The 17,949-nt window shown below is 40.0% G+C and overlaps 1 protein-coding gene across 1 annotated transcript in view; it reads right to left on the bottom strand.

Moving 5' to 3' along the window:
• Window positions 1-17,949, bottom strand: part of foxk1 (forkhead box K1) — a 38,835-nt gene that overhangs the window by 18,887 nt on the left and 1,999 nt on the right. The window contains exon 2 of the mRNA XM_061984220.1: window positions 3,187-3,402. Coding sequence (XP_061840204.1) covers window positions 3,187-3,402 — 216 coding nt within the window. The remainder of the gene's footprint in view (window positions 1-3,186; window positions 3,403-17,949) is intronic.

Consider the following 17,949-nt stretch of genomic DNA (forward strand, 5'->3'; position numbering starts at 1 on the left):
CGTGAAGCTGCAGCCGTTGCCATATAAGGCATGCGCACTGGAGCACAGCTGCGGTGTAGTGACGCAACAGCGCCACCAGAGGGCGCACACGCAATGATACTGAAGAAAGAAGATTTGCAAACATATTCCGCTGACAGCAGCAAGCAAAGAGTTACTCTTTAACCAGGAAGGGAAACAATGTGTGAGATATGAAGTAAGTCAACATACGTAAGCCCCACAGTCACATGATAAAGACATATAGAAAAGACGGATAATAAACAAACAAGGTGGTCACACGCCCAGTGCACTTTTGATAACCTCCAGCACACACATTCAGCAGATTCATCTTGCAATAAAGTGTGATCTTGGAAATATTTTTTAAAAACGTGCACATAAACATCACAAATGTCATGTTGCAAAGTTTACACTTCCTCAAAAGTGCAAACCTACTCCCTTGTCTCATTTCCGTCTATGTTGTGTGAAAATGTGATTTGGATTTGATTGAAACACATCAAATTATTTGCAAAAATAACACACTTAAGGGTAAATAAAAAAATACATTAAATGAAAATAAATTATTAAATTGCATCATTGAAAATATTGTAATCCAAAATGAGTGAATAAACTATTGCCTTAAAAATAAAATGAATAATAAAAAACGCAACTTTGAGTTGTATTCAGTTTTTTGGATTAACTAATGATTTTTATGAATGCACACATATTAAAAGTGCAATTTCAGTTGGGGGGAGTGGAGGGGGTCTGAATAAGATGACGTTTCTATGCTTGGTTTTGTTTTTTATTTATTGTGTTTATTTTCAAACTTCCTGGAAGGATTTCCTCCTTGTACGTGAATCATTGGAACATTATTAATAATATATTTGACCTAAAAACAATAAGAACAAAGAATTTCATTGTTATTTATCAGAAAAAAGAATGAAAGTTATGCCAAGCAAAAAAGTAGGTTTTATTTTAAACAATTTTCCCTAAAATACACATTGAGGCTATAAAGTGGGTTTATCAGATTACTCCATTAACCGGACAGACGAATCGAAAGATTTTTGATTAGCGAAATAATCGATAGCTGCAACCCTTCTGTAAAAGTACTCTTTTTATCACTGAAGTACTTCATTTTTGAGGGAAATGTACTTCACTGTTCAGACTGTGTGTCGTTTTTTTTAAAGTACATTCAAGATAAATATCAATAAAATACTTAAACCCGGCGGTTCTCAATTCTTTTAGGGGAGTGGTCCCCAACCTTTTTGTAGCTGCGGACCGGTCAACGCTTGAAAATTTGTCCCACGGACCGGGGGGAGGGGCATAGTATTTTATTTTTTATTTATTGTCATAAAGAAATACAATCATGTGTTCTTATGGACTGTATACCTGCAGACTGTATTGATCTATATTGATATATCCATCCATCCATTTTCTACCGCTTAATCCCTTCGGGGTCACGGGGGGCGCTGGAGCCTATCTCAGCTACAATCGGGCGGAAGGCGGGGTACACCCTGGACAAGTCGCCACCTCATCACAGGGCCAACACAGATAGACAGACAACATTCACACACTAGGGCCAATTTAGTGCTGCCAATCAACCTATCCCCAGGTGCATGTTTTTGGAGGTGGGAGGAAGCCGGAGTACCCGGAAGGAACCCACGCAGTCACGGGGAGAACATGCAAACTTTACACAGAAAGATCAACCCTGATAAAACCTTAAATAAATTCTGAAAATGGGAATTTTAACAGCAAAGTATGAATATTCTGCCCTCGAGCCAGTGCTCGTGTTGTTTTGTGGCTGACGATCAAATCTTGTTTAATACATGTAGCGCTAAATTTGACCGGTAGAGGGCGATAACAGGTTTAATTGTGTTGAGCCACATCCATTGCGTACAATCTTTGCTGTGGATGTTGTTTAATTTATATATGCGTAAACATCTGTAGTTTTGTGTGTAAATGTATTAACACTAAACCTTCTGTTTTGTTTATGTAAAATAATTTTAATTAATTAAATTTTAGCGTCCCTTCACTGGCTCCCTGTGCGTTATCGAATCAATTTTAAACTCCTTTTATTTGTTTTTAAATGTCTAAACAACCTCGCGCCAACCTATCTCTCCGACCTCCTTCAGCCTTACTGCCCCACCCGATCCTTAAGATCAGCCGATCAGCTGCTGTTGACGGTCCCTGACACAAGGCTGAAGCTTAGAGGTGACAGAGCTTTCGCCATTGCTGCTCCCAAGCTCTGGAACGACCTACCTCTGAGTGTTAGACAAGCCTCCTCTCTTCCTGTTTTTAAATCTCTCTTAAAAACATACTTTTATTCTATGGCTTTTAACACTGAGTGATATCCATCCTGCAATGGCGCCCCATAATACACCTGCTGTGAACCTGTTTTTATGTTTTTATTTATTCTATTTTAATTTATTTATTTTTTATCGTGTTCTGTTTGTGTTGTGTTGTTTGCTCGGTACTCGTTTTATCTTTTAACCTGTCCATTGTACAGCACTTTGGCTACCCCTGTGGTAAATTTTAAATGTGCTTTATAAATAAAGTTGATTTGATTTGATTTGATTTGAAATACACAATGGACGTTATCATTTTGTAATGTTTATTTTATGTTGATATTTTCAGTCTTGCAAACCCAAATGAAGGAAGACGTGTAAACAAATAAAATTGAGGAAGGTAAATAATTAAAAACCCCCAACAAAACTTCTGGAGCTTCTGTTCCTTCATGCTGTTATTTAACTGTCTAATCCAGCAGCGAGGGCAGGATAATGAATTTATTTACAGTGCAGTGTGAAAGCCGACAAAAAAACAGGTCCCCTAAAGGGAAACCTTTTTAAATGATAGTCAGATCCATTCTGAAGATGCCTAAGTTATTTTTAAGCTTTTAATATTATTATTATTTTATAAATGGTCCTCAGTAGTCACGTACAAATTTGTGCGAATTATGCAAAAATGATTACAATGTGGTCCCCATGAACCATATGAACTCTTTTTCCCCAGGGTCCCCAGTAAGAATGATCAGCACATTACTTCATCAATCCAGAGATTTAAAGACGTGTATGAGCTAACTGGGCAGTGGACATTTTACCAAATTTCTTTTATGCCTCCACAACCTGTAGAAAGGGTGGTCCCCACAAGTCATGATCAAAAACTTGGTCCCCATTCCAAATGATAACCAGTGTGTGTGTGTGTGTGTGTGTGTACCTGATGGTTCCTGTGGGCGACGGCAACGGCGACCCGAACGCCCTGATGTGCTCCTCATGCTGCTGCATGGTGGGAATGCTGATCTTGAGGGGGGAGATGTGCGGCAGGAGGGGGCGCACGGGCGGAGAGGGCGCTTCCTTTTCCCGCCGCTCCTCGACGGCGAGGAGCGAGACGAACTGGATCTTGATGACCGTGCTGGGGAAACGGAACACGCACCTGACGAGGAAAAAAAAAAACTGTAGTCAGTGTCTGGGCTAAAATTGCGACTCCTGTGGTTGGAGGAGTGTGACAACAACATACTGATGGATCTGACAACATTAAGAAATACATCAGAAAATACTAACGCTCCAATGAGGGTGAGATTACCCGTTCTGTAGGCAGGTTAGGGTGAGCAAACCAAGCGCTCCTTTCCCCCCTACTCCAGGCCTGTCGTAAAACTTCCCCCGAGCTTATTGCAAACTAGGGTTGCCCTGATACCAATATTTTGGTACCGGTACCGAAACGTATTTCGATACTTTTCTATATAAAAGGGGACCACAAAAAATGGCATTATTGGATTTATTTTAACAAAGAAATCTTACGGTACATGAAACATGTTTCTTATTGCAATCAAAGAACAATTTAGTCCTTAAATACAATAGTGAACATACTAGACCAGGGGTCGGCAACCCGCGGCTCCGGAGCCTCTTTGCGGCTCTTTGATCACTCGGATGCGGCTCAGCAGCTTACTTGCTGAACCCCCCAATTTTCCCGTGAGACTTCCGGATTTCAGTGCCTCTTGCAGAAAACTCCCGGGATTAATATTCACTGATTTTCACCCTTACAGCTATAATAAGGGCGTGCCATGATGGTACAACATTTGGCGCCCTCTACAATCTGTATTAACAACGTGCCAGCCCAACAATTGTTATACAATATACATCTTCTGCTTGCACACGTACGTGACAGCAAGGCATACTTGGTCAACAGCCACACAGGTTACACTGACCATATAAAACAACTTTAACACTCTTACTAATAATGCACCACACTTTGAACCAAAACCAAACAAGAATGACAAACACATTTCGGGAGAACATCTGCACCTTAACACAACATAAACACAACAGAACAAACACCCAGAATCCCATGCAGCCCTAACTCTTCCGGGCTACATTATACACCCCTGCTGCCACCAAACTCCGCCCCCACCCCAAGCCTGCTCCCTCACACTTCAACCCCCCCCCCCCCCCCCCCCCCCCGTTGTGTTTATGTTGTGTTACGGTGCAGATGTTCTCCCGAAATGTGTTTGTCATTCTTGTTTGGTGTGGGTTCACAGTGTGGCGCATTATTAGTAAGAGTGTTAAAGTTTTTTTTATACCGCCACCGTCAGTGTAACCTGTGTGGTTGTTGAGCCTATGCCTTGCTGTCACCTACGTGAGCAAGCGAGAGCTCCATTCAACGTGTGGCTGATCAGGCACGCTAATTGTAGTGGGCGCTATATGCTGTACCATCACGGCACGCATGACGCTGACAACCGCTATTCATTTAAAACCCGCGTGCCGCACCAGCTTAAAAATTCAATAAAAAGGTGTGGGCAGCGTGTCTGAGACCCCTGGTTTATACATAGCATAAAGCAAAAAAAAAAACTTTGTATGCAGTGTTATTTCATTTAAAATTTCAAAAATTTTTGCGGCTCCCATTGTTTTCTATAATTTGTGAAACTGGTCAAAATGGCTCTTTGACTGGTAAAGGTTGCCGACCCCTGGACTAGACCATTGTTTTTCAACCACTAGTGTGCCGTGGGAGATTATCTGATTTCACCTATTTGGGTTCAAAATATGTTTTGCAAACCAGTAATTATAGTCTGCAAATTATGTGTCGGTGCTGTCTAGAGCTCTTCCATATCAGCAGGTGGCAGCCGTTAGCTAATTGCTTTGTAGATGTCAGAAACAGCAGGAGGCAGCGTGCAGGTAAAAAGGTGTCTAATGCTTAAACCAAAAATAAACAAAAGGTGAGTGCCCCTAAGAAAAGGCATTGAAGCTTAGGGAAGGCAATGCAGAACGAAACTAACACTGAACTGGCTGCAAAGTAAACAAAAACGGAATGCTGGACGACAGCAAAGACTTACTGTGGAGCAAAGACGGCGTCCACAAAGTGCATCCGAACATGACATGACAATCAACAATGTCCCCACAAAGAAGGATAAAAACAACTGAAATCTTCTTGATTGCTAAAACAAAAGTAGATACGGGAAATATCGCTCAAAGGAAGACATGAAACTGCTAGAGGAAAATACCAAAAAAAAAAGAGAAAAAGCCACCAAAATAGGAGCACAAGACAAGAACTAAAACACTACACACAGGAAAACAGCAAAAAAAAATTCCAAATAAGTCAGGGTGTGATATGACAGGTTGTGACAGTACACCTACTTTGAGACAAGAGCTATAGTGGTGCATGCTTGGTTATGGTTTAAAGTCATATCCAACAATTGCGACAACGACTTTTTACTGTCAACTGAGTTTCGTTTTTTAAGGATTTCTGCTGGTGGTGTGCCTCCGTGTTTTTTCAACGCAAAAAATGTGCCTTGGCTCAAAAAAGGTCGAAAAACACCGACCTAGGCAACTTGTCTTTTAGTAATAAGTAAAAAAACAAAGGATCCTAATTAGTCTGCTGACATTTGCAGTAACATATTGTGTCATTTTCCATTCTATTATTTTGTCAACATTGTGAGGGACAAACTGTAAAAATTGATTATTAATCCATTCGTTCATTTACTGTTAATATCTGCTTATTTTCTGTTTCAACATGTTCTATCTACACTTCTGTTCAAATGTAATAATCACTTATTCTTCTGTTGTTTGATGCTTTACATTAGTTTTGGATGATACCACACATTTAGGTATCGATACGATACAGGAGTTACAGGATCATACATAGACTAACACCCTCCCCCCACCACATCCCACCTCCCCGGATTGTAAATAATCAACCGGTACCGGTACTTTTTAGAGGCGGTATAGTACCGAATATAACTCATTAGTATGGCGATACTATACTAGTACCGGTATACCGTACAACCCTATGGCGTCAATCGTGTGGGACTTCTTCACAGATCAAAAGTTTCATGTGCTATTTAACCCTTGTGTGGTTTTCAGGTCTGTGGGACCCATTTTCATTTTTTATTAAAATAAAAATGATACAATTAATTAATTTTTCAAACTGAGACTCTCTGACTTTGGCTCATTTTCTGTGAAGAACATATATCAGAATACATATTTAATGACCACACACCATACACATTTCTATTACATATAAGATGTCCGGGTCCACTGGACCCGGGGGGCTAACAGAAGTGTGGAAATTGATGTTCTGTGTACCACACACACACACACACACACACACACACACACACACACACACACACACACACACACACACACACAGCAGGCCTAGACAGGAGGAGGACAGAGTGTAGGTACACAGTACATCAGAGGGTCAAATGTGCGAGAAAATGAGAGCAGACAGTGTTGACAAACAATTTTTGCAACCTTGTGTGGGAACCGCAGGTGCAGAAACACAAAAGAAGAATCCCTGTGGGATGCAGAAACTGGCGGAGAAATTTTCCGTGCAACGTTCATATTGTTGTTACTCAGCCAGCGTTTGTGGGTCTGATGGACCCGTTGCATTTTGTGGCTTTTAATGCATCACAATCAAACACTGAACAGATGTTTATTGGGATAAGGTAAACATCTGTTCAGTATTTTAACATAAAAGTGTTTGATTGTGGGGCATTAAAAGCCACAAAATGCAACGGGTCCATCAGACCCACAAACGCTGGCTGAGTAACAACAATATGAACATTACACAAGGGTTAATGGAAGGATTATTGTAGCAAAATGCGTGTAATGCGTAAATAATTTAAAAGAACAAACAACCCCCAACAAAACTTCTGGAGCTTCTGTTCCTTCATGCTGTTAACTAACTGCCTAATCCAGCAGCGAGGGCAGGATAATGAATTTATTTACATTGTCGACGTGTTTACTTTGCAATTAAGTAAACGCAATCTCAAAGGAATATAAACTGCCGAGGCACTTCCTGACGAAACGTCCAAAAGTCGATGTATAGCCCCTGAGCTTTTGGGCTCTTAAAACGGCGGCCCTCTTCATTATGTAGTTGAATAGCCCTGCAATTGGAGGGTTCCTGCTTCTCGCAGATCATAGATACACACGCGCAGATTGTATTACACGCAGGCACTTCTGAATGCACGTGTTGTATTACACCACAGGTGTCAAACTCAAGGCCCGGGGTCCAAATCTGGTTCGCCACATTATTTTATGTGGCCCGCGAAAGCCTAGAAATAATATGCTTAATTTTTTCTTACTAAATATGTTTATTTCCCTTTTGACATTAAAAATCATGTACTGCATGCAATTGCATATCTTTTAAAATGAAATATTATCAAAATCAAAATAGTATATCATTAGAGATGTCCGATAATATCGGGCTGCCGATAAATGCTTTAAAATGTAATATCGGAAACTATCGGTATCGGTTTCAAAAAGTAAAATGTATGACATTTTAAAACGCCGCTGTGTACACGGACGTAGGGAGAAGTACAGAGCGCCAATAAACCTTAAAGGCACTGCCTTTGCGTGCCGGCCCAATCATATAATACCTACGGCTTTTCACACACACACAAGTGAATGCAAGCCATACTTAGTCAACAGCCATACAGGTCACACTGAGGGTGGCCGTATAAACAACTTTAACAGTAATAATGATGACAGCATACAATGCAGAGGTCCAACAGCTGGCTTCATGGTGTGCCAACAATAACTTGGTTCTTAACACTAACAAAACCAAATAACTAATTGTAGACTTCCGCAGGAAAAGGCAGAACAAACACCCTCCACTTTTAATTAATAACAATCTCGTAGAAAGGGTCAAGCATTTCAAATTCTTAGGGGTGAACATAACAGAAGATCTATGCTGGGACATTAACACTGCTTCTACAGTCGGAAAGGCCCAACAACGTCTTTTTTTTTTTGAGGAAACTAAAATGCGCAAACATTCCGCAGAAATCAATGGTCAACTTTTACAACTGTGCCATCAGCAGTGTCCTCACTTACGGATTTTTAGTGTGGTTTGCTAGCTGCACTAAAGCGAACCAACAGGCCCTCCAGCGAGTGGTTAAAGCGGCGGGGAAAATTACAAGGACGATACTCCCAGAGATGAGTGCCATGTACACAACTCGCTGCCTAAAGCGAGTACACAACATCCTGAGGGACAGATACCACCCAGCACATGGCCTCTTCAACCTGCTACCCTCTGGAAGGAGGTATAGATCGATTCGCGCCAGGACCACCAGAATGTCTCACAGTCTGTATCCCCAGGCTGTGAGACTGCTAAATGAACAGCCTGCCCCGGACCATCTTATTACCTCACTCTTCACCACCTCAATAATTGTGCTCTGGACATTGCATTGCTGCAACATCAACGTAACACCCATCAGACATCTGACTGTTCACACCCCCACACCCCTCTTATCGCGATCTTCCTGACAATGCTAAAATGTAAACTATTGTCAACCTGCACATCAATGCCGTTTCTATGCCGCTGGACAAAGCTCAAACAAAATCTCGTTGTTCATGTATGACTTAAGTGTTATTATGAGAATGAAGGAATTGATTGATTGAATTGATTGAACACTGTTACAAATATGCGCCACACTGTGAACCCACACCAAACAAGAATGACAAACACATTTCGGGAGAACATCCGCACCGTAACACAACATAAACACAACAGAACAAATACCCAGAAACCCCAGCACTAACTCTTCCGGGACGCTACAATATACACCTCCCGCTACCTCCTACCCCCCACCTCAACCCCGCCCCTCTCAACCTCCTCATGCTCTCTCATGCTCTCTCAGGGAGAGCATGTCCCAAATTCCAAGCTGCTGTTTTGAGGCATGTTAAAAAAAATAATGCACTTTGTGACTTCAATAATAAATATGGCAGTGCCATGTTGGCATTTTTTTTTTCATAACTTGAGTTGATTTATTTTGGAAAACCTTGTTACATTGTTTAATGCATCCAGCGGGGAATCACAACAAAATTAGGCATAATAATGTGTTAATTCCACGACTGTATATATCGGTTGATATCGGAATCGGTAATTAAGAGTTGGACAATATCGGAATATCGGCAAAAAAGCCATTATCGGACATCTCTAGTTATCATGTATTACAAAAATATTTTTGTTAAATTAAAGATAAATACTGTACTTAAATATCAACTTTGGTACTGTTTTTTTCCATATACAGTAAGACACTAAAACATTAAAAAACTGAAAAAAACAACATTGAAACAACCAAGATTTTACGGTAAAAAAAACTGGCAGCTCTGTTGCATGAATTTTACCGCTAAAAACAGTGGTATTATTTTTCCATTCCATTCTATATATTAAAACTTTTTTATAAGCTGTAAAAAACAAACAAACACTGCTTTTACTGTAAAATTCTGGTGACTGAGCTGCCACTTTTTAAAGTAAAATTTAAAGATTTTTTCTTTTGCAGCTTATGTAAAAAAAATATGTTTATGTATTATATGTACATATGTATATTCATATATTACTCATTGTTAAAATGTGGCCCTCTGAGGGCCACCATAACTGCGATGTGGCCCTCAATGAGAAGGAGTTTGACACCCCTCGAATCGTACACGGCAGAAGTGTCGCAAAAGTCACGTGTACCGTAAGTAGAGAGCCTATCGAGGGGTCTTTCTGATTAGGGCCAGATGGACAACTTAAAACACACTGAATACACACACTTGCAGTGATATACAGACACACAAATTAGTACACGCGTGCAGGTCATACTTGCCAACCCTCCCAAAAATCTCCCGGGGCAACAATTCTCACGGATTTCTCCCGATTTCCACCCGGACAACAATATTAGGGGCGTGCCTTAAAGGCACTGCCCCTGAAAAGGAGACTATTATATATGTCTCCGGTATCCATAGGTTTATCTATAACCCATAAAGTAGGCAGGCCCGGAGCTATTTCTCAGCGTGTGTTTATTCCAGCCGGCACGTTATTTTTTATAATCTATAGCAGGGGTGTCAAAAGTGTGCCTCGGAGGCCATTTGCGGCCCACAGCTAATGTTTTAAAGGCCCACAGCACATTCTAAAAATACTGTTAAAATAAACAAAAACATAACAAAAGTGGTAAAAAAAAAGGCTTAAAGGTTAAATGTAATTTAGAAAAAGTTGCAATGTTGATTAAAAAAACAAAGCTGTTTTGTTTTGTTTTTTCAAACTGTCATTGCTCAAAACAATATTGAATCAAAATCAATGTTATTATGAATTATTGACCTATCCAAGGTTCCCATTACTTCATATCAAATATTCCACTCAGAAAAATATTTTTGGTGGAAGATTTTGCAAATTTAGTAAACAAATAACCCAAAAATGTATATTTTGTTGTTTTCTTACTATACTGAAAATGAACCGAACCGTGACCTCTAAACCGAGGTACGTACCGAACCGAAATGTTTGTGTACCGTTACACCCCTAATATATATTAGGGCTGCAACTAACGATTAATTTGATAATCGATTAATCTGTCGATTATTACTTCGATTGATCGATTAATAATCGGATAAAAGAGACAAACTACATTTCTATCCTTTCCAGTATTTTATTGGAAAGAAAAAACAGCATACTGGCACCATATTTATTTTGATGATTGTTTCTCAGCTGTTTGTACATGTTGCAGTTTATAAATAAAGGTTTATTTAAAAAAAAAAAAGTAAAAAATAAATAAATTAAAATTGCATCTGCGCATACACATAGCATAGATCCAACGAATCGATGACTAAATTAATCGCCAACTATTTTTATGATCGATTTTAATCGATTAGTTGTTGCAGCCCTAATATATATATATATATATATATATATATATATATATATATATATATATATATATATATATATGAAATACTTGAAAATATGCCCCCCCACCCCACACACTCCCGAATTCGGAGGTCTCAAGGTTGGCAAGCATGGCGCAGGTTGAGATGCACGTTTGCAAATAATTTTGCTTCAATAATGTTCTGCACACATTCGGCGAGGAGATGGGGGGAGGGGGGGGACATCATGCGTCAAAACATCAAACCTTATCAGCGTTGCTACAACTGCGTCTCAAAAGCCTCCAAAGACCGGTAAAGTTTTCCAGAGACGACCCCAAGGGTCAAGTAAAAATGTTCCCAGTCTATTCCTTTAATGTTGCTATAAGTTATTACAATTGTGGACTGGCACTAAAATCCCCTAACTCCCTTTTGCGACATTTTGCAAGAATTGCACCAGCAGGCTTTTGTCTAATCCTGCGAACTAGCAAACAAAACCCCTGCCTTGCCGCGACGGTCTTCTTTGCAGCTGTCAGTGCAAGACTAAATCCACAAATAGACAAGCCTCACATCTGCTGTACCTCAACACAAGTGTGCGCGCCAGAAGCAAACGTCCAAACACTGCCTGTGAAGTGGCTTCACACAGAATTCCACTGTTGCTGCACTCATGACATCCCAGCGGGCGGAAAGAATCCCCAAAAGAAGAACGTTTTTTATCTTTCTGGGTCGTTATATTTAGCAAAGAAAGGAAAAATGGTCATCATGCATGCTTTTAGTGCAGCGGGCCTGGCGAAGACGTGGAGAATACAAGGAAGAGCGTTTGCAGGACAGGAAATCTCAGCAGCGAGACAATAAGCTCCCAACTCGCGTCAAGCCCTCACAGGAAAAACACTCATTTTGACCAAAAGTCAAGTTAAAGCTGAGAGATGGAGTGAACACTTTGTTTTGACCACATCAATTATGAAGATTTCATTACTTTTGTATTCTAATGGTTTTCTAATGTGAAGGGCCAGAACATGAGGTACAGATGTGACCTTCGCCAACGAGTCGTGTCATTCCAATGGCTCTTTTAAAGGGGAACATTATCACAATTTCAGAATGGTTAAAACCATTAAAATCAGTTCCCAGTGGCTTATTATATTTTTCGAAGTTTTTTTCAAAATGTTACCCATCACGCAATATCCCTAAAAAAAGCTTCAAAGTGCCTGATTTTAACCACCCGTCCATTTTCCTGTGACGTCACATAGTGAAGCCAACACAAACAAATATGGCGGAAAGAACAGCAAGCTATAGCGACATTAGCTCGGATTCAGACTCGGATTTCAGCGGCTTAAGCGATTCAACAGATTACGAATGTATTGAAACGGATGGTTGTAGTGTGGAGGCAGGTAGCGAAAACGAAATTGAAGAAGAAACTGAAGCTATTGAGCCATATCGGTTTGAACCGTATGCAAGCGAAACCAACAAAAACGACACGACAGCCAGCGACACGGGAGAAAGCGAGGACGAATTCGGCAATCGCCTTCTAACCAACGATTGGTATGTGTTTGTTTGGCATTAAAGGAAACTAACAACTATGAACTAGGTTTACAGCATATGAAATACATTTCAATCAATCAATCAATCAATGTTTATTTATATAGCCCTAAATCACAAGTGTCTCAAAGGGCTGCACAAGCCACAACGACATCCTCGGTACAGAGCCCACATAAGGGCAAGGAAAAACTCACCCCAGTGGGACGTCGATGTGAATGACTATGAGAAACCTTGGAGAGGACCGCATATGTGGGTAACCCCCCCCCTCTAGGGAGACCGAATGCAATGGATGTCGAGTGGGTCTAACATAATATTGTGAGAGTACAGTCCATAGTGGATCCAGCATAACAGTAAGAGTCCAGTCCACAGTGGGGTCAGCAGGAAACCATCCCGAGCGGAGACGGGTCGGCAGCGCAGAGATGTTCCCAACCGATACACAGGCGAGCGGTCCACCCCGGGTCCCGACCCCGGACAGCCAGCACCCCATCCATGGCCACCGGATCTGTGTGTCTCCCCTTCCACAAGGGATAGGGGGGAGCAGAGGAGAAAAGAAAAGAAACGGCAGATCAACTGGTCTAAAAAAAAGGGGGCTATTCAAAGGCTAGAGTATACAAATGAGTTTTGAGATGGGACTTAAATGTTTCTACTGAGGTAGCATCTCTAACTGTTACCGGGAGGGCATTCCATAGTACTGGACCCCGAATAGAAAACGCTCTACAGCCCGCAGACTTTTTTTGGGCTCTGGGAATCACTAATAAGCCGGAGTTCTTTGAACGCAGATTTCTTGCCGGGACATATGGTACAATGCAATCGGCAAGATAGGACGGAGCTAGACCGTGTAGTATTTTATACGTAAGTAGTAAAACCTTAAAGTCGCATCTTAAGTGCACAGGAAGCCAGTGCAGGCGAGCCAGTATAGGCGTAATATGATCAAACTTTCTTGTTCTTGTCAAAAGTCTAGCAGCCGCATTTTGTACCAACTGTAATCTTTTAATGCTAGACATAGGGAGACCCGAAAATAATACGTTACAGTAATCGAGACGAGACGTAACGAACGCATGAATAATGATCTCAGCGTCGCTAGTGGACAAAATGGAACGAATTTTAGCGATATTACGGAGATGAAAGAAGGCCGTTTTAGTAACACTCTTAATGTGTGACTCAAAGGAGAGAGTTGGGTCGAAAATAATACCCAGATTCTTTACTGAGTCGCTTTGTGTAATTGTTTGGTTGTCAAATGTTAAGGTGGTATTATTAAATAAATGTCGGTGTTTAGCAGGACCGATAATCAGTTTACCATGAGGTCAGGATCGAGGTTAGGTCTTTTGAGCAAAGGATGAATAACCGCTTTTTTGAATGCTAGTGGAACAGTGCCAGAGGAAAGTGATAAGTTTATAATATTTAGCACTGATGGACCTAATAATACAAAAAGCTCCTTAATAAGTTCCCCAGGAAATGGGTCAAGTAAACATGTTGTTTGCTTTGTCCCCTTAACACATCTTAACAATTCCTCTAATGTTATTTCGGCAACAACATGCACTTTGAGAGTGCAGACAGCCCAATTTTCATCAATTCATATATTCTGTAGACATACCCTCATCCGCGCTCTTTTCCTGAAAGCTGATCTGTCCAGTTTAAGGGACGGTGTGAGCCAAGACACCCAGGGGGTTTAGCTCGCTCGTCTGCGGGAACAAACTGCCGCCATTACTTGCCGTGCTACTGAGGTCCTTTGTCCCTGAATTGCTCACACACTCCGGCAGATTCAATGGGGGTCTGGCGGCAGATTTCTTTGACTTTATCGTTGGAAATGCATCTGCTTTGAGTGTCGCAGGATATCCACACATTCTTGCCATCTCTGTCGTAGCATAGCTTTCGTCGGTAAAGTGTGCGGAACAAACGTCCAATTTCTTGCCACTTTCGCATTTTTGGGCCACTGGTGCAACTTGAATCCGTCCCTGTTCGTGTTGTTACACCCTCCGACAACACAGCGACGAGGCATGATGTCTCCAAGGTACGGAAAACAGTCGAAAAAACGGAAAATAACAGAGCTGATTTGATTCGGTGTTTGAGAAAATGGCAGATTGCTTCTCGATGTGAAGTCACGTTGTGACGTCATCGCTCTGAGAGCGAATATTAGAAAGGCGTTTAATTCACCAAAATTCACCCATTTAGAGTTCGGAAATCGGTTAAAAAAATATATGGTCTTTTTTCTGCAACATCAAGGTATATATTGACGCTTACATAGGTCTGGTGATAATGTTCCCCTTTAAGTGAACGATGAGACCCGATTCCCAGTTGTGACCCGTTTGCACCGGCAAATTTAGCGTTTGCAATTGCCCAGTCTGCACATGCGTGCCACTCCACTGACAACTAGACTAGAAAAAAAAAATCTGAATTTAAGGAAACTTAGCAGCATTTAGATTCCCAATTTTTAATTGTCCTGTCTTGTAAATGTCTAGTATTATTATGTATTTTATAGAGATGTCCGATGATATCGGCCTGCCGATATTATCGGCCGATAAATGCGTTAAAATGTAATATCGGAAATTATGGGTATAATTTTTTTTATTATCGGTATCGTTTTTTTTTTTTGTTTTTTTTTTAAATTATTCATTTTTTATTAAATCAACATAAAAAACACAAGATACACTTACAATTAGTGCACCAACCCAAAAAACCTCCCTCCCCCATTTACACTCATTCACACAAAAGGGTTGTTTCTTTCAGTTATTAATATTCTGGTTCCTACATTATATATCAATATATATCAATACAGTCTGCAAGGGATACAGTCCGTAAGCACACATAATTGTGCGTGCTGCTGGTCCACTAATAGTACTAACCTTTAACAGTTAATTTTACTAATTTTTATTAATTACTAGTTTTTATGTAACTGTTTTTATATTGTTTTACTTTCTTTTGTATTCAAGAAAATTGTTTTTAGTTTATTTATCTTATTTTATTGTATTAATTTTTTTTAAAAGTACGTTATCTTCACCATACCTGGTTGTCCAAATTAGGCATAATAATGTGTTAATTCCACGACTGTATATATCGGTTGATATCGGTATCGGTAATTAAAGAGTTGGACAATATCGGAATATCGGATATCGGCAAAAAGCCATTATCGGAACCCTAGTATTTTACAATGTACTGCTTTTATATTTCCTGTATTTTATATTATTACTTTGAACTGTTTTATATTTTAATTTTTTATCCTGGAAAGCGTCTTTGAGTACTCTGAAAAGCGCTATACCTAATAAAATGTATTATTATTATTATTATTAATTATAAAAAACAAGTATATATATATACATATATATATATTTTACACATACATTTTTTTAAATATAAATATATACTTTTTAAATTATTTTTTGATTGTATTATTTACATTTTTATTAGAATTCCCTTTCCAGGTTTGGGGTAGTAGTTAAAGCATACACACACCAGGTATGGTATAGTACAACTTTGTACTAACATTTTGAGTATGTCCACATAGCTTTATTTATACATTTTATATCCGTTAATGCAGTTTATTCTTACTTGTTGTGTATGTTTTTTTCTCTATATTGTTAAGATGCTACACATTTTTTTCAATGAGGGAAAATTCAAACTACGGACTTTACTAACGAATCATGGAAATATGGCAACACCTTGACAAAGAAAACAACAAAAAATTATATTATAGCCAGTATTTCAGAATAATTCCCACCAGTAGAGTATTATTTGTGTAAATTAAATTATTCTGATCTACATTTGATCGTTTAGCGGACACTAGTGAATGGATTGATTGATTGATTGAGACTTTTATTAGTAGATTGCACAGTACAGTACATATTCCGTACAATTGACCACTAAATGGTAACACCCGAATAAGTTTTTCAACTTGTTTGAGTCGGGGTCCACGTTAATCAATTCATGGTTCCTTGATTTTTTTTAAACTATAATAACAAGCCAGTCTTTTGAACGGCTCGCTTCAAAGAGCCATAAATCTAGGGGTGTAACGGTACGTGTATTCGTATTGAACCGTTTCGGTACGGGGGTTTCGGTTCGGTTCGGAGGTGTACCGAACGAGTTTCCACACGGACATATTAAGTAGCGTACCGCACGTTGTGTAAACAATGCACACCGAGGCACAACACACGGCATGCATCTCCCGTTTGGGAACACTTTGGCTGCGCGATACAACAATGGAGGACGGAGGTTTGCCGACATTGTTCAGCAGCTGCTTCTGACAACACGTCAAACATGCTAACCCATTTGAAGCGTCGCCACCGCATTCAAGCAGCCTCTCCTCGGCGAGTCAGGCAGGGCTAAAGCAATAACAAATGTTTTTATAGCAGCAGATTTAAGACCATATTGCATTAGAAACTAGATTTTGACCCACTTCTATGGTGGAAGAACAATGAGCCCATATATCCTCTTACTGCCAAGTTAGCCAGGCTGGGGGGGGGGGTTAATCTGAGGCTGAGTTGACTTGAAACTGCTTAATGTTGCACTTTTTATATGTAGAAGAAAAGTTTTGTCATTTTATTTAATCTGAGCAACAACTTGAGGCAGTTTAATGTTGATTAACGTGGACCCCGACTTAAACAAGTTGAAAGACGTATTGGGGTGTTACCATTTAGTGGTCAATTGTACGGAATATGTACTGTACTGTGCAATCTACTAATAAAAGTCTCAATCAAACAATCAAAAAAAAGGACTTATATGTAGAAAGGTTTTGTTAAGAAACCATTCTGAGCCTTATCTTATTTAGTTTTTATTGTATATATGTTGACCACATGAACCCTGGCAATGGACCCTGTGTGTATGTGTATGTTATGCCATTGTTTACAAATTTGGTAAATAAATAACCAAAAAATGTATATTTTGTTGTTTTCTTACTGTACCGAAAATGAACCGAACCGTGACCTCTAGACCGAGGTACGTACCGAACCGAAATTTTTGTGTACCGTTACACCCCTACCTATAACCCATCAGATACTAAAGCCAAAAAAACTAATACTAGCAAAAATTAGCAAAAAACTGAAGTCTATGGAGAGATTTTTTGCAAAGGGAAAAGGCCACGGGCTCCCACTAAGTGAATGTTATGATGTTATGTTATGATTCATTTTTCATGCACTTATTTTCTATATATGCCACACGTGGACGGCCGGTCCGTGAAAATAATGCCTAAATCAAACCGGTCCCTGGTGCAAAAAAGGTTGGGGACCCCTGGTTTAGCGGACATTAGTCACTAGTTCCACAGACACTTACCAGTCTGTGGAACGCTCTCCCTGACCACCTGAGGGTGCCGCAGACTGTGGATGCTTTTAAAAAAGTCTTA

Source organism: Nerophis lumbriciformis, linkage group LG25 (genome assembly GCF_033978685.3).
Source record: "Nerophis lumbriciformis linkage group LG25, RoL_Nlum_v2.1, whole genome shotgun sequence".
NCBI classification, from domain to species: Eukaryota; Metazoa; Chordata; class Actinopteri; order Syngnathiformes; family Syngnathidae; genus Nerophis; species Nerophis lumbriciformis.